Below are 17,895 nucleotides of genomic sequence, written 5' to 3' on the forward strand. Positions count from 1 at the left end.
AGCTCCCTGAAGGTGCCAGGTCACTGTCCCCAGCTGACCCCGCCGTGTGACCTGCAGCGTGTCTGGCTGGGTCCGTGTGGCCCAAAGGCACCAGACGCGCTATAGGACAGCGCTAAATCGCAGCCAGCTCCTCTAGTGCCGGGCCAGGGGAGAGGACACGGCCGCTCTCTGTACCGCGTCTGTCCCCCCGCCCCTTCCCCCACCCCGGGTTCTGTGTCAACTCACAGCTCTCCCTGGGCGCTCTGCTCAGCACTTGCCCTTTCCATTGGCCACCCCGTCGGAGCTGAACGCACCCCCAGGGTTTAGGGTATCCTTTGCTGGTGACTCACTGCCAGCGTCCCGGCGGTGCAGAGCTGGTGGGGAGGGGGGTCTGACGGGGCTGTGTGCCTGGAGTTCAGGCCGAGTGAGTTTTGGGGAAGGGTCACTGCTGTCGGGAGGAGGGATTGTCACTTGTCAGCACCCATCGCCCGCCGACTTTCTGCGCCGGTCTTTGCCGGGGAGTTGAGCGTTTGAGATCGGCTCCCCTCCCGCCCCTCCGGCTGCAGCTCTTCTTCCCCCCCTCCCCCCCGCCCCACCCCCGCCCCCACAGCAGCCGCTAAGCCCTGCCGGGCAGCCGGGAGCACCCGAGGAGCGGACTTTGGGGACACTGGAACCGGCGGCGCGAGTTCCCGGGCGGCAGCGAACGGGGCGGGAGCCAGGGAGGCGGCACCGAGTGGCTTCAGACACACACAGCAGAGCGCGGCATGGCCGGGAGATCGAGTTTGCGCTGGCAGCTCCTGCTGCTCGGTGCTTTCCTCTCTCTGCCGGACCCGGCTCCCGCACAGACGCGCTACTCAGTGCCCGAGGACCTCGAGCCGGGCTCCTTTGTGGGGAACATTGCCAAGGATGTGGGTGTGGACGTGCGGAGCCTCTCGGCCCGTAGCCTGCGGCTGGTCAGCGAGGGCGGCCGTCAGCACTTCCAGGTGAACCTGGCCGATGGAGTCCTGCTTGTGAATGAGAAACTAGACCGGGAAGCTCTGTGTGGTCGCAGCTCCACGTGCTCTCTGCAGCTCCAGCTGGTGCTGGAGAGCCCGCTGCAGCTGCACCGGCTGGAGGTGGAGATCCTGGATGTCAACGACAACGCGCCGCAGTTCCCGAAGAAGGAAGTTTCTTTAGAGATCACCGAGGTAGCGAACCCAGGGACTCGCTTACCCCTGGAGGTAGCAGAAGACCCAGATATGGGCTCCAACTCCATCTCCACCTATGAACTCAGCGCCAGTGACCACTTTGCCCTGAGCATAAATGTAAGGGGAGATGGTGTGAAAATGCCTGAAATCGTATTGGAGAAAGCCCTGGACAGAGAGAAAGTGGCGGCCCATCAATTAACCCTAACAGCTCTCGATGGTGGGGACCCGGTGAGATCAGGCACTGCCAGGATCACAGTTCATGTCCTGGATGCCAACGACAACCCCCCTGTGTGTGATCCGCCGATTTCCAAAGTGTTTCTAGAAGAAAACGTCCCATCAGGGACGCTGGTTACACAGCTGAACGTCACTGACTCGGACGAAGGCCTGAATGGGCAGATTGAATATTCGTTCAAAACCAGCAATAAGGCCCCCGATACATTTCTCAGACTGTTCAACTTGGACCCCCAGACAGGGCAGATCACAACCAAAGCCCCTCTGGATTACGAGGACTCCAGTGCTTACGAGATCGCCGTTCGAGCCAGAGACAAGGGCTCCCCCGCAATGGAGGGGCACTGCAGCCTCCGGGTGGAACTGGTGGACGTGAACGATAACAGCCCGGACATTGTGCTGACCTCCCTGTCCAGCCCCGTGCAGGAAGATGCGCCCCCGGGGACTGTGATAGCGCTAATTGGCGCCAAGGACAGTGACTCCGGGGAAAATGGACATGTCCACCTGCAGATAAGCAATGATCTTCCCTTTAAATTGGTGAGCTCCTTCAAAGGGCATTACTCACTGGTCACTGCTGGGCCTCTGGATCGAGAGAAGGCTGCTGGATACAACATCACTGTTATGGCCACAGATGCCGGGTCCCCTCGAAGGTCCACCGAGCAAACCATCTTCCTCCAGATCTCTGATGTGAACGATAACGTGCCCAGGTTCTCCAGCCCCTCCTACACGGCCCACATTGAGGAGAACACCCTTCCTGGGGCCTCTGTGTTCTCTGTATCTGCCTCTGACCCTGATGTGGGCACCAACTCCAAGCTTTCCTACTCCATTCTGGACACCGGCATGCAGGATGTGCCCATCTCAACCTACTTCCACATCAACCCAGAGAACGGCACCATCTATGCCTTACGGGCTCTTGACTACGAGCAGGACAAAGTGTTCCAGGTGCTAGTGGAGGTGCAGGACGCTGGGTCCCCTGCCCTGAGCAGCACCACCATGCTCCACCTGTTCGTCCTGGATCAGAACGACAACGCGCCCACCATTGTGTACCCACCCGTCCCCAGGGGCTCCGCCTTCCAACAGACAGTCCCCTCCTCGGCAGAACCTGGCTATCTGGTCACCAAGATTGTGGCTGTGGATGCTGACAGCGGTCACAATGCCTGGCTCTCCTACCAGCTCCGGGAGACCAGTGAGCCATGTCCCTTCCGGGTGGAGCTCCACTCTGGAGAGATCCGAATAACTGAGGCACTTAGGGTGTCAGGAGCACCCCATAGGCTGGTGGTCCAGGTGAGGGACAATGGGATCCCCTCCCTGTCCGCCTCAGTGGCTCTAGTCATCTCTCCCGAGGAGAACACTGTTCAAGACTTTGCCAAGGCCTTGGACCTTCCCAAATCGACTTCCAGAGCATCCAGCGTCACTCTCTACCTCGTCATCTCCCTGGTAGCCATTTCGCTGGTGTCATGTGTGATGCTGGCTGTCCTAGGCACCAGGTGCCTCAAATCGGGCCGCGCAGCTGCAGGCTGGCCCCTCTCACGCTGTTGTAGGAGGACAGGCCACAAGTCCGCATTGAACTTCCCTGGGCAGTTGAATTCGGAAGGTTTCATCAAGTATCTGGATGTAGGTGGAGCTGGGCTGGTGTCCCAGGCACAACACTACAAGTCTTGTTTCTCTCCAATGTCTGATCAAGGGGATTTCCTCTTTGTAAAACCTTTCAGCCATTCCACTACCGGGGAGAGCATGGCTGCCTTTGATCAGGTGGCCAGTGCTTTAGTGAGTCCCTGCGACAGGGTAAGCTCTGTGTGTGTCCTGCTGTCCTTTCTGTTCAGAGTCACTGTTCATAAATATCCACTCTTCTCCTTCAGGCCTTTCAATACACTTTGGCCTCCTGGGGAAAGTGCATTACCTCTACCTGTCCAGCAAGAGATAGGGGGAAAAGTCGGGGCTTGGCATAATGGAGGTAGGATGCCTGGGTGCGAATAGAATCCAACACATCAGGATCAGAGCCCTAAATTGAGAGTGACTGGCCCAGGTAGCTGCAGCTTCTCCTTAGACCATTCCTTGTTTACATACCCTAAGTTTTGTAAGTGACACATTGCATTGTTATATGCAGTGTTACTGTAGCTGTGTTGGTCCCAGGATTAGAAAGACAAGGTGGGTGAGGTCATATCTTTTATTGGACCAAATTATGTTGGTCAGAGAGACAAGCTTTCCAGCTTTTCTTCAGGTTAAATATGAAGTTTTTTGTATTTACCTCTTACTACTTTATTCCACCTATGAAGCCGGACTTGGAACTGAGTAGTTTGCTAAAACAAAGTTTATCTGTTTTGATCTTTTTGTATTTTGTAGGTGTGTGGCAGAAACTTTTCACTTGGTGATGTATTGTACTACACGCTGATCGCACCAGGATGACAACTGTGGCCAACATTTTCAAACTTGGAAACATAAATACGTAGCCCCAGTTTTAGAGGTGCTGGGCACCTGCAGCTCTCACTGAACTCAGTGAGATGGGAGGGTGCTCAGGACAGTTGAAAATAAGGCTATTTTTATGTAGATGCCTAGACATGAATATAAATGCCTGAATTTAGGCATCCAGGTTTGATCATTTTGGGTTCCAGCTCTAAAATTATTTTTGTCAGTAACTGTATGTCCTAAAATTGAAAGTGACAATTACGGTAACATTTCAGAAAATAAAGAGAGAAGACCTCATTTACAAAATGTGTGTGTATATATGTATTGTTGAGTGTGTGTAAATATTTTTAAAAATAGAAGTCAAAGATAGATACTTTTTAATTTGCATACATACAGCTTGGATGGCAATGGGACTCCTTTGTGGGGAAGTCAGTAGTTATTCTGAGGCTTTTCTTTACCATAATCATTAAAGTTATGAGTAAATTAGTAATATCACAACTTCTGCTAAATAAAAACTAGGTCAGCTGTATCTGTCTTCCATTTTCCTTAGTAACTGTATATACAAGCAGAATAATCCTGTTCTGCTTTATAAAGCCTAAACTGCTCATTCCCAAGATAACCCAGGAGACATCTTTAGAGCGCTAAAGGAGGTACACTATTACTGCAGAGTTAATTAAGAAGATAGCTAGAAGTCTATGATTTTTGGAAGTACTTGTGTTTCAGACAGAAAACAGTTCTCCCTTTTAGCTCTCCTTACAAAGACTTAATACATAGAGCTGTTTCATGTATTTCTTTATTTACAAACTGCCCCTTGTCTGATAATGAATCAATGTGGGTGGAAAGTGATACAGGGCCCACTAATCAAGTTCCACAGTGGTCTGTTATGTCTATAGTCTGTTGGGTCTCCTAAACAAATAATACATTTTGTTGTGGGAAGTGAATTCTTTTCTACATAGACAGAAAAATACTGTCATGCACCAAGGACACAGTATCCAGGAAAAGATTAATTAAAATATAGAATGTGAAATCAAGACACTGTGCAAGCATTTTTAGAAAGGGAGAAAGGACAAATTAGGAAGTTCTGGTACCATTCCAGCTGCATTAAAACACACCTTTCTCAGTATCAATTAACTCTGCTTCTCCCTCAGCTCATTATTTCTGGTACTATAGAGTTCTTCCGATTAAACTGATGCCCTTATCAGTCTATAACATGCTTCAGTTCTTTCACAGCTTGGTTTCCTGAGCTTATTCTGGAAGATTATTCACTGAATTGTTTTGTCATGCTTTTTTAGCAATTGTCTTGATTCAGGAATATTCAAGAGGGAGGGGAATCTTCTTGTTTTGTGTCTTTGTTTGTTTGTTTTACATCAATGGAGAGATATATTTCTGGTTACTCCACTGAATTTTAAAATTATTCTCTTTTATCTACATTTTTAGCTTCTCCTAAGCATGGATGTATTTCCAGGCTGCAATAATCCTGAATCAGTTTGCTTTGATTTCCAAAGGCAAGAATAGAGGCATTAAAATACTTTTCTGTTTCCCTTGCAGCAAGCTCAGCCTAACCCAGACTGGCGTTTCTCTCAGGCCCAGAGACCTGGAACCAGTGGGTGAGTGATTCACTTTCTGTTCCTCTGCACACATGCTGGCTTTTCTTATTTTTCTTGTTGATTTCATGATTTCAGCCTAGGAAGCAGGGCAAGCTTCCTCCACCCCCAGACTCATGTCCACTCCCCTGCACCCCGACCCTGCCTCTGCAGCTCAGGCTTGACCTGGAGGGGAACACTCCTGGCCAGAGAGGGGAGTTTAATCTTGTGGGCAATTTAGTCCCTGCCTTCTCTGCTGAAACACCGCAAAAGGGGTTGTATTAGTACCAATTCTGCTGATGTTCTTTGCAGCATCGTCTGTCTAGCTCCCTACAACTGGCTACTGGGAACTGGAATGAGGCCTTGTCTGCATACAAACTTGCACAGAACTAACTCAATGGGTTAGAATTAATACCTTTTGTTTCTCAGTGCAAGCCTGCACATGTGGACACTCCTATTTTGGAACAAGAGTACTGTAGTTTGCTTTTGCTTAAATCAGTAAAAAATGGCTCCAGTCAAATCAAAATCAGACACATTTATTCTAAAATAAAAGTGTTTACACAGAGACTTTCACTTGGTGGGTTAATTATTTCAGTGCAAGTTTGGAATCACTGAAAATGCCAATATATTTTACATTGGTGTCAAATTTTGATTACTGTGAGTCTGGGCTGGAATTAAACTTCTGACTTATAGGTGAAAATCTCCATATCATGCTAGCAATCCCCTGAGTTTTCAACTCTCCCTAGCATGCTATTTGTTGTTGCTAGTAGTAGTAGGTAATAGTATTAATTTCAAAATTTGACATATGAGTCTCCCCAGGTGCTAGCAAATAGGACAGGTACTAGGTGCTACCACAATGCAAATAATAATGATTTTAAATTCTCACATGATCTGAAATATGAAAGAGGCAAGTCATGGGCGAATAGGAGTGTGCAGTGAGGGCTGCTTTCTGGGAACAGAGCCAGGTGGGATCATTCATGGAAACATGCTATAGAGTCAGCCCTGTCACTAAGTAATTTGGCTCAGAATTTATGAGATTAATCTGGTTAGTCAGAATTAATCAGGAGACTAGCTTGGTTAATTTAATATGATTTATTTTTGGATTTATTAAAATGCATCCATCATAATCTCTAGGCACATGTAAATTAATATAAAACACCAACTAACTGCAAACACAATTTATATTTAAAAAAAATCAAATCAAGCTCCCACTTCCCCATCCCAAATATCTTGGATTGGAAATTATAATGTTTAAATATTCAAAATAAAATTTATAATCAGACCGACAATCTAGGAGTAACACAAGATGCTATGTAGGAAAGTGACAATGAGATTTCAGGTGGTTGCTTTGCTTCTGGGCCAGTAAAGCCAATGACACAGTGGATGCAGCACTCTGCCCTTGGAAAATGGAAGAGACTCTAGTCATCCTGTACTTGTGACCCTACTTGCTGATTCTGCAAAAGTCACCAAGGTGTAGAGCAGGGCTTTGGAGCAGAGCCCAGAGCTGGAGCGCGGAGCAGCTCTGGAGCAGTGGAGCTGCAGGTTTTTGCCTGGAGCTGGAGCGGAGCCGGAGCACAGCTCCAAAGCCCTGGTGTAGAGATACCAATATTATCCCCTGCACATTCACACACTTGCCCAACGGGTCAGCTCCTGGCATGGCCTACAGGAACTATTCTTTAGAGGGAGCTTTGATTTGCTTCTGCTTGTTCTTCTGGGCCTGAGTTCAGCAAAGCATTAGGGTTTAAGCACATGTTTAAGTGTTTGCCAAATTGGGCCCCTACTCATAGACTAGGAGTAAGCCTAATGAGTGTTGTACAGATTACTGCTCCTGTTCAGTCATTGACCTAGCAATGTTACAATTGCCTCCTCGAACCCTGGGCTGTCAACCCCATGCCACATGGTGGGGAGAAAGAAATAGAACTTTGCAATGGGACCACACTTGCTTTTAGCCCTGGAACTGACTGAGATTGACTGAGTCTATAGAAAAGCTATTGGGGTTATTTTAGAGGCATTTTCTATTATTAGTTATGTTTTATTCTCTCCCTCTGAACTCTGTGTAGTTGGATTCCTGGTACTAAGCTTTGCAGACTTTGGCTTTGCAGACAGAAGAATTTTTTTTTTAAAAGTCCCAAAAGAACCTTTTTAATACTCTCAGAAACATTATTAGCTGTACCATTTTCTATAAAATATGTGGCATTTACAGAGTGCATGAAGGTGTGGTGTGGCACAAGGGTGTTCCTGGCACTTATGTGACCTGCATAACTCACTTGTGAATTCATTGCTCCTCAGTAAAAAGGAAACTCTACATTCATGCCAATAAAAACTTGATACCACTCCACACCATCAGCTATGTGAATATGATATGTATGTGGGTGGGATTTGCAAGACCATGCACGTGCACTCTCTCGCTCTCTCTCATACACACATACACACATTTTCAAAAACAGAAAAAAAGTTTGTTGATTGCTGGCTAATGTAACCAGAATAAAAACTCTATAGCAAGAACTCTGCAACTAATTAAATCATAAGTGTTAAAAAGTCTGCAAATATTCCGTTAAGGTGACGTAGCTATAGATGCCAACAGCTTTGCCTTTCATCCATTCTCTTTGCAAAAATCAAAATGTGTAAAAATTCACATTACACACACCAATAACAGCTTCAGGCTACATTTACTCCTGCTCCACTGCGGGCAACTGCACACCAAGGGGATTCTTTCTGAGGAAGGGTAGGTGGTTGTACTTTTGGGACAGAGAGGACAGAGTTCCAGACTGAGCTTCATAGTCAGTGGCAACTGTTCAGGAGTCCCTGCTCCCTGAGATTGCCCTACCCCTGCTTGCCTGTTACAATGAAGTGTAGATTATCAATGTAATAAAAATAATGAATAACCCATGTGGCATATGTCAGTTAAAGTATACAGAGAACAGAATTTTGACCATTACATTGTAGAAGATGTGCTTTAAAGATATATCTTAGTTATGCAGCAATATGAGAAACAAAACAGCATAGTTTGGGTAATGTGTAAATAATTTGATCATTAAAATATTTTACATTTATTGGTGATGGTTTCTGGTGAAAGTACCGAGGACCTGGAGCTCTACGTCCAGCTCCCAGTGTCTCTGAACTAGAGGGCAAAGGTCAGAGAGGGTGACACATACAGATCAAGATCCACTCAATGTGCAGCGGCAGTCAAAAAAGCGAACAGAATATTGGGAATCATTAAGAAAGAGACAGATAATAAGACAGAAAATGTCATATTGCCTCTATATAAATCCATGGTACGCCCACATCTTGAATACTGTGTGCAGATGTGGTTGCCCCCGCTCAAAAAAGATATATTGGAATTGGAAAAGGTTCAGAAAAGGGCAACTAAAATGATTAGGGGTATGGAAAGGCTTCCGTATGAAGAAAGATTAATAAGACTGGGACTTTTCAGCTTGGAAAAGAGACAACTAAGGGGGGATATGATAGAAGTTTATAAAATCATGACTGGTGTGGAGAAAGTAAATCAGGAAGTGTTATTTACTCCTTCTCATAACACAAGAACTAGGGGTCACCAAATGAAATTAATAGGCAGCAGATTTAAAACAAACAAAAGGATGTATTTTTTCATACAATGCACAGTCAGTCTGTGGAATTCCTTGCCAGAGGATGTTCTGAAGGCCAAGACTATAACAGGGTTAAAAAATGAACTAGATAAGTTCATGGAGGATAGGTTCATCAATGGCTGTTAGCTGGGATGGGCAGGGATGGTGTCCCTAGCCTCTGTTTGCCAGAAGCTGTGAGATGGAACACTTGATGTTCTATTCATTCCCTCTGGGGCACCTGGCATTGGCCACTGTCAGAAGACAGGATATTGAGCTAGATGGGCCTTTTGTCTGACCCAGTATGGCCACTCTTACGCTATGTTCTAACATACAAACTTCTCACCTTCAGCCCTTCTCTTATAGTTGGAGCTGAACCATCACACCTGATTGTAACTCTTGAAAACTGGGGAAGATTTAGATCCAGATCTCAACCCCAACTGTTCATTTGGAGTGAAAATATTTTAAGTCTTTTAAAACAGTCTTTGTAAACTTATATGAGACATTCAGTGATATAATCTGCCTCAGAATTAAAGTTCTTAGCAGAATGTCTAATGTGAATTTTCACCCATCTAGGCTTCTTAAGTGAATTATGAATTATACGACTTTCATAATCTTTGGGCCCAATTCACTAATGCTGTCTGCTTTGCACCACTCTAGTTATGCAAAACACCTAAGTAGCTAGCCTAACTGATCCCAGATGGCTCTTACACTACTCATAACATAAAGCAGCTTTCAGATTGCTCTTATTCATGTCAGGAATCAGGCCAGCCCAAAGAACAGGAGAATGTAAAAGTGACTTACAGTCTCTTTTGTCCTTTGCCATGGCCATTTCTGCTACTTGTGTATGCACATTAGCATACAAATACGCGCATCCTTTGCACATGTAATTGAATATCTGAAAATCTATTAAATGTTGTTTAATGTTTGGAAGCAACTGTAATCAGAGTGAAGTACATGCCTGTGCTCTCCCACCATCATTACCATCTAGTGCTGCATAATGCAGATTGTGGCGTTAGTATCCAGTGTAAGGATGCCCATGGGCACAGTAATAATAATAACTAATAATAAATGTACTGGACTTTTCCTAGGACAGTCACAATGAGGTTTTGGACCTGGTTAAACCTAAAGGGGCTGCTTATCCTAGGGCAAATGTTACAGCTTTATCATGTGTCTGAGAGACTGAGACAGGGACATAATGGTTTTTTTTTTAATATTGTCTCCTCCGTTTCCTAGCAAAGTGTCCATGTGGCCATTTTCTGGACAATGGCCACCCCTCCATTGTCTTCTACCCTCATCCCAGCCATTGTGTAGTTTGCTTGTTACACAAGAAAGATGTTATGAAGGAATAACATGGGCACAGCGGGTCCAGATAACTGTGTTTATTAACTACAGATAACATGTGAGGCCTAGTTTCAGATACTGCTGCTCTGGCAGGGTTCTGGTGGCCCTGAAACACACAGAATATTGTTAGGGATACTAGAAGGCTCACAAACTATTTGAAAGGATAGTACCTAATTCCTAACACTATACCAGTATAGGAGCTGCTTCCACAGTACTGCATGTACAGAACGCTACCATGGCATTACCCCCGGTGCGAGGAACACTGGAGTGCTCTGAGCTTGTGTTCTAATGGAAGCAGGCCCCGTACTGTACATTGCACATGTGATGCAATGCATAAAGCCTTTGTGATGAGATCAGGACAGTGCGCGCAGAGTGCTGCCACTGAAGCAGGTCTTACGCTGGGAGCAGGAATGCGGATGTTGGAGGAGGGCACAGTCTTTGCACACTGCCACCTAAAGCAGGTCAGCACTGGCATACTGGACAACATGCTCAACAGAGAGGGCATTTTCTTTTCTTTTTTGTTGTTGTTAAATAAAATTAAAGCCCCATGACATGTGTCATGTTGTCTGGAGTGGTTCACAACCATGAGTGCCTACTTCAGGGCAGACTGTCAAAAACAGGGCAGACGCCCCAAACTGATGGTGTGTTCTATCATTAGACCTCACCAAGCCAGTAACAACTGTGAACTCCTGGATCACTATAACACAGAGGTTAGCAATCTACAGCCATCTGGATGGCGGGCTCCTCCTGCCCGGCCCCTGAGCTCCTGGCCCAGGAGGCTAGCCCCTGGCCCCTCCCCTGCTCTGCCCCCTCTCCCGCAGTCTCAGCTCACTGCGCTGCTGGTGCAATGCTCTGGGCAGCGGGCTGCAAGCTCTTGCCAGGCAGCGCAGCTGCAGACCGCGGCCTGACCTGGTGCTCTGTGCTGCGTGGTGGCATGGCTGGCTCCAGCTGGGTGGCGCAGTGGTGGCGCAGGTGGTGCCTGTCCTGGTGCTCTGGGCAGTGCGGCTGCCGCCAGCCACTGGTGCTCCAGGCAGCGTGGTAAGGGGGCAGGGAGTGGGGCAGGGGGGGTTGCATAGAGGGCAGGGGAGTTCAGGTTGATGGTCAGGGGGCTGGGGTGTGGATAGGGGTCACGGTGTTCAGAGGGCGGGGAACAGGGGGGTTCAATGGGGGCAGGGGTCCCAGGGGAGCAGTCAGGAAGCAGAGAGGGGGTTGGATGGGGCAGCGAGGAGCAGTCAGGGGCAGGGGTTCTGGGGGCAGTTAGGGAGAAGGGGTGGGTGGATGGGGCAGAGGTCCCAGAGGGGCAGTCAGGAATGAGAGGAGGGGTTGGATGGGGCAGTGGGGGGCAGTCAGGAGCGGGGGGCAGTCCGGGGGGGGGTCAGGGGACAGAGAGGGGTGGATGGGGCAGGGACCCCAGGGGGGCCATCAGGGGACAGAGAACGGGGGGGTTGGATGGGGCAGGAGTCCTGGGGGGGCCAGCAGGGGGTGAGAAGTGGGGGGGTCAGATAGGGGGCGGAGGCCGAGCCACGCCTGGCTGTTTGGGAAGGCACAGCCTCCCCTAACTGGCCCTCCATACAATTTCGGAAACCTGATGTGGCCCTCAGGCCAAAAAGTTTGCCCGCCCCGCTATAACAGTCTTACCATGGAGTCACAGACAGTCCCCTTAGACTCTCCAGTCTATCTTGCTGCTCAGACAAACTGGACTTAAGATAAATGGTCACTTATGCCAAAAATCACACCACACAGGTTGCTTCCAGTCCCAAGAGACCAGTCACGTACCCCCAGACCAACTGGTACCATAGATTTTACACCAAAGACAATCATAGAATCATAGAATCATAGAATATCAGGGTTGGAAGGGACCCCAGAAGGTCATCTAGTCCAACCCCCTGCTCGAAGCAGGACCAATTCCCAGTTAAATCATCCCAGCCAGGGCTTTGTCAAGCCTGACCTTAAAAACCTCTAAGGAAGGAGATTCTACCACCTCCCTAGGTAAATGCCTGTAGCCAATCCTGTAATAAATGATCTAAATGTTTATTAACTAGGAAAAAGAAATAAGAGTTATTTACAGGTTAAAGCAAGCACACATAGACATACAAATGAGTTATCATTTAAATCCTAAGAGTGACAGAGTTTTAGTGAGCTGTCTATTCAAAATGTCTTTCAGAGCAGACCCAGGAGGCAGCACCTGGGGATCTCTGGCTTCAGTTTAGGCCCTGACTACACTGGCAAGTTTCTGCGCAGTAAAGCAGCTTTCTGCAGTGTAACTCCTACGGTCTACACACCGCCAAGCCACTTAGTGTGCAGAAACTGCTCAGTTGCAGCGCTGTAAAAAACCCACCCCGAGAGGTGTACGGTTTTCTGTGTCAGGGCTACAGCGCTGCGGGGCCAGTGTAGACACCATGGTTGATTACTGCGCTGCGAATGGCCTCCGGGATGTGTCCCACAATGCCTGTTCTTGCCTCTCTGGTCATTGGTATGAACTCTACTGCCCTGCCCTCAGGTGACCCACCATCATCCCCACCCCGTACATTCCTTTGGAATTTTGAAAGTCCCCTTCCTGTTTGCTCGGTGATGTGTGCACTGGTCTCAGCGCATCTTTCCAGTTGGCCATGCCTGCTCCATGCACCAGGCGATCCGCTGCTTGGAGCAATGCCACGCTGCTGGATCTCATCAGCATTTGGGGAGAGGAGGCTGTCCAGTCCCAGCTGCGCTCCAGCCGTAGGAATTATGATACCTACAGACAGATTTCATGATGCATGACAGAAAGGGGCCATGACCGGGACACACTGCAGTGCAGGTTCAAAGTGTTGGGCATGAGGTAACACCTACCCTGGTAAACTAGTGTTTCACAGTTGGTAATGTTTCTCTCCTGACTGTGGAGGTTTACAATTTCAGAGCAAAACACTTTTATAGTTACAGAGGAAACATTTAAATATTATCTTATAACATGGTATATAGATATTATAAGTCAGATTAATGTAGGCAGCAACACACAAGCACTCTGTAGAGTCTAAATATTAAATACATTCTTATAAGACTCAAACCTGTTTTGAGCAAACTAACATACAGGTGACCTGGTCTGGTCTCCAGCTACAGTGTTGTCAGTTCTTAGCTAATGTCTGCAGCCTTGGCAAAAACAGGCATCTGGCCTGCCAGCATCACAGTGACCATCCCAACTTCATGCTGATAAAAACTTTACACCCTTCCCATCCTACCATTTTTGGCCTGATGACCAATGGATGCTAAGGGACTGCCCTCTCTGCTGACATTAAAGTGCAGTATCTCAGCACCTTTCAGCACTAGAAGCAAATGCTGTGTCCCCCATTGGAAAGCTGAGAATCTCCCATTGCCAGGATTATAGAGTTCTAATTATTATCTCTGCAAGGAGTGGGTGAAGTTTTGTGGCCTGCAATGTGCAGGAAGTCAGATTAGATGATCATGATAGTCCCTTCTGACCTGAACATCTGTGAGTCACAATCTTAAATTTGTGATTTGTCTAGTACTGAATATTGCCCATTCTGAGTCTCAGGCCAGTGTAGTTTGTTTACAGGTGGGGTGTGTGTGTATGGGGACTGGGGGAAAGGGCGGGTTTCTCATTTAGGGGAGAAAGAAGGAAACTGGCAGGTTATTTATTTTAAATGGCAGCCATTGGAAGTTGCTCCAGGGTTCAGAATGTCAGAAGGAATCCAGCTTATATGGCTTAGTGGCAAGAGTGGTCAAAGGGACATGATGAATTCCGGAACCATGTGCATTTTATTAATCATCACCAATATACATTATTGGCCATCCAGGTATTGCTGTCTCTAGCTAAGGGGTCCTGACACTTCTCCTTATAAGACCCTGTTTCTAGTTGCTCATAATGTTGCCCAGTTTAAACTATTCAGGTTGAACTCTTTCATGGTTGGTGTCTGCCTTGGGCTGAATTTCTATGGGAAGTTACAGCAAAAATGGTCCAGCCATTTCTGAGAACAAGATTAGTGGAAAATGCATTGTTTTCCCCAAGTAAACAAACAGGAATATTTTTAGAAGCTCTAGTGCCCCCATGCTCTGAAACAGGGACTTGAGATTTGGTAGGGAGGTGTCCCTGATGTTCCTCAAATTTGGCAAAGTTCCAAACACCTGGAAATGGCAGTTCACACAGTTCAGTAGAGACTTGTTAGAGTTTGGCAGCTACATTCTCTGGAGATTCCATCATACTCCAGCTCAGGGATACAGGGGCTGAGCAGGACTTTCCCTACAACTGTTCTTCCCAGATTCCAGGGGCCATTGTGGGGCCAGGCATAGGAACAGAGAACAACGAGACTGTTTTCTGTGAGCATTAAAAGCCCTCCTGCTGTGCCCAGGCAGTATGGAGGAGGAAACCACCTGACTCAAATGCAGAGGGACAAGAGCTGGTCCTGAGGTGGGGTTGGGAGTAGGATGGGACAAGGTGCTTGGGGGAGTGGGTAGAGGAGAACTGGGACTTAGAGCTATCAGGTAGAGTGAGAGAGAGAAACTGGGACCTGGGAGGGGAGACGGGGGACTGCAGAACCCGTGGGGAAGGTGGGAGACTGAGCTTGCCAAGGAGCTGGGAGGAGGGAGACTGGGATCTGAGGAACCAGTTGGGTGGGGCAACTCAGAGCAAGTGGTGGGTGAGGCAGATCAGATGAGGAGCTAGATTGGGTGAAGCTCAGACTGGCTGGACAAGAACCCTTGGGCTAAGACTGGGATGAGGAGCCCAAGGGGGCACTGGGACTGGAGGTATCCCCAAGGCAGAGAGTTGGACTGGCTGGGCAAGGAAACAAGAAAAAGGATGAGAAGTCAGTGAAAGGGGAGGAAGACTGAGCCAAGGAGTTGGTGGTGGGGAAGCAACAGGACAAGTACAAGAAGAAACTGAGGGGACAGGGCAGAAGGGGTCAGATGTTGGACATGGGGGAAGGGGCAGAAAGGCCTGTGACCACTGGAGATCTCCCTCTCCAGAACCTGGAATTGAGTGCTCTGGGAATGACTCCGTATTGTATAGTGAAGGAGACAGTTGTCTGTAGGATCCTGCCTCATTTGTTGCAGCTGTTTGATTGCAGGAAGAGAAAGGACGGTTAAGGCAATTGAGTGAAGCCTGGAGAATTGAAATCTATCCCTGCCTCTTCCATAAAGTTCCTATGTGATATTAGAGAGACAAGCTCGGGGAGGTAGTATCTTTTATTGGACCAACTTCTGTTGGTGAGAGAGAAGCTTTCAAGCTTACACAGAGCTCTTCTTCAGCTGTGGGAAACTATACAATGTGAAACAGATTGTTTAGCATAAGTAGTTAATACATATCTTAAGGGACCATTCAAGGTGAAGTGGCCCGTTAACACCCCTCCAGTCATAGGGAGGAAAGGAAGGGGAAGAGGACGGAAAGCAGCTGGAGAAGGGGGTTGTTAGTGGGTTGCAGATTGTTGTAATAAGCCAGAAATCCAGTGTCTCTACTCAGTCCATGATTTTTAGCATCTAGCAAAGTTATGAGTTAAAGCTCCCAGGCTCATCTGTTGAAAGTGTTGTGCAGGTGCCCTTTGAGGATGAGGACTGACAGCTCAGATATGGAGTGATCGCTTTGTGAAAAGTGTTCACCCGCAGGTGATGTGGGGTTTTTGTCTTTTATCATTTTCCTGTCTGAGCTAATTCAAGAATGTAGTGATGGTCTGCTTTCACCCCTGTATAGTGGCTACTGGGGCATTCAGTGCAGAGGTGATACATGGAGGGCATGTGGGGTCAGATTGGCCTCCCGAGAGCGGGGAGGGAGAGGGGTTCTGTCCTTCTCTCCCTGTGTGTCCCCCCAGGGACAAGGGCTGAGCATGCTGGGTGGGCGAGAGGGGGGATCTGGCTCACTCAGCCCCTGTCCCCAGCAGCCAAGCCCAGGCAGGGAGCTGGCCACTGCTGCCTCCCAGCCAGGCTCTCTCAGGGAGAAGTGATTCATCCTGGGGGAAAGGCACAGGGAGAGAAGGATAGAGCCCCTTCCCCCTCACTTGTAACTTCGGTGGGGTGGGGAGAGTGCCATGGCCCTGGGCTGGGCACAGGGCAGGGGGGTCACTGGGCAGAGGAGACACATGGGGCGGTCACATGTCCTTCCCTTTAGATTGTGCCCCCCGCCCCAGTATGGGGAGACATGAGTTGTCTATGATTTAGTGCACTGGACAAGGTACACCACATGTTGTGATAGGCATGTGTAGGATTCATGGAACTTGAAAGGTGTTTTGTGGTGTTGGGGTGGGCATGTTGATTATTGTAGCAGCGGAGATATGTTTGCGTCTCTTGTTCTGTCAGGGTCTGGTGCTGTTTTGAATTGGTGTGTCCTGGTCTGTGGAAAGCTTTCTTGTGATGATGATCTTGGAGAGGTTGAGGAGTTGTTTGAAGGCCAGAAGAGGGGGATCAGGAAAGATTCTTTCAGGATGGACTGACTATGGGTTGTAGTTGTTTGATGATGACCTGCACGGGTTCCAATGTGGGGTGGTAGGTGTGCGGTTGGAGGAGGGTTTATTTCCATATTGAAGCAGGTTCTCTCGGAATATTTGAGTGGCCCATTCCATGGTGCAATCTACGTCTCTGGTGGAGTGTCCCTGTTTGGTGAAGGTGGTTTTGAATGTGTTAAGATGCATATCCTAGACTTTCTCCCCAGAGCATATTCTGTGCCTGACTGTCGATAGCAGATTTCTTGGTGTGTTTGGGGTGGTTATTGGATCTATGAAGGTAGGTGTGGTAATCTGTGGTTTCTTGCATATAGCTGTCTGTAGGGTACCATTGTTGAAGCTGATCGTGGTGTCTAGGAAGTTGGTGCTGGTGTGGGAGTGTTCCAGAGAGAGTTTAATGGACAAGTGCTGGTGGTAGAAGTTGTGGTGGAAGTCTATGAGGGAGTTTAAGTCATTTAGCCAGAGGATGAAAATATCATCAATGTATCTTATATCACCATGAATGGCTGGACTCTTAGTAATGACAGCACCGGACTTCCACATGGAGAAATGCAAAATATAGTTCAATCACAGTTTTTGAAACTCTTTAAAGCATTTCTAAAATAGCTCTTCTGTCAAATAGGTGATGTACACAGAGCACTTGGTATAAACGTTTATCAGAACTTATTTAAAGAGGCAACATAGAATAGGGCAAGGAACTAGGAGTCAGGAGACATGGATTATCTTCCCAGCTCTGCTTGCGCCTTTTGTCTTTACATAGATTGTAAAGTCTCTGAGGCACGGATTGCCTCCTACCGAGTATCTGTACAGTGTCCAGCAAAATGGGGCCCTAATGCTGTCTGGGGCTCTCTGTGCTACTGTAATACAACTAAATAATAGTAACAAACAAGTCAGGGTGGCCTTCATAACTCACTTGTGGCTTGCTTCACATCATCATGTAGTCAATAGGTTGATGTGGATAATGAGCTTTTGGGATACCCCAGATTTCACTAGACAGCAAATATTGCAAAGGCAAAATCCCTGGATACCTCCTACTTGGGCTTCCTCTGCAAATTACACAATAATTTGCATACTGCTCAGAAGATAGTTTGCAATGGCCAGTCCCGCTATGTATATTAGTGGAGTAATATCGAAAATGGAAGGGCATGGACTGCAGGTGAAA

General features: G+C 47.7%; 2 protein-coding genes across 38 annotated transcripts in view; both read left to right on the forward strand.

Annotated features, from left to right (window-relative positions):
• LOC125641569 (protocadherin gamma-C5) overlaps positions 1 to 17,895 on the forward strand; it is a 426,447-nt gene that overhangs the window by 391,117 nt on the left and 17,435 nt on the right. For 36 of the 37 annotated variants that reach the window (XM_048861707.2, XM_048861740.2, XM_075131413.1 and 33 more), the window contains one exon: positions 5,349 to 5,407. In XM_048861707.2, the coding sequence (XP_048717664.2) occupies positions 5,349 to 5,407 (59 nt within the window). Of the gene's footprint in view, positions 1 to 591; positions 3,180 to 5,348; positions 5,408 to 17,895 lie in introns of those variants that run through there. The other variant, XM_048861702.2, reaches the window with a different exon arrangement.
• LOC142068331 (protocadherin gamma-B2-like) overlaps positions 1 to 17,895 on the forward strand; it is a 153,077-nt gene that overhangs the window by 130,272 nt on the left and 4,910 nt on the right. The window contains exon 2 of the mRNA XM_048861731.2: positions 5,349 to 5,407. The gene's annotated coding sequence lies outside the window, so the exon portion shown is untranslated. The remainder of the gene's footprint in view (positions 1 to 5,348; positions 5,408 to 17,895) is intronic.

This window comes from Caretta caretta, chromosome 8 (genome assembly GCF_965140235.1).
Source record: "Caretta caretta isolate rCarCar2 chromosome 8, rCarCar1.hap1, whole genome shotgun sequence".
Lineage (NCBI taxonomy): Eukaryota > Metazoa > Chordata > Testudines > Cheloniidae > Caretta > Caretta caretta.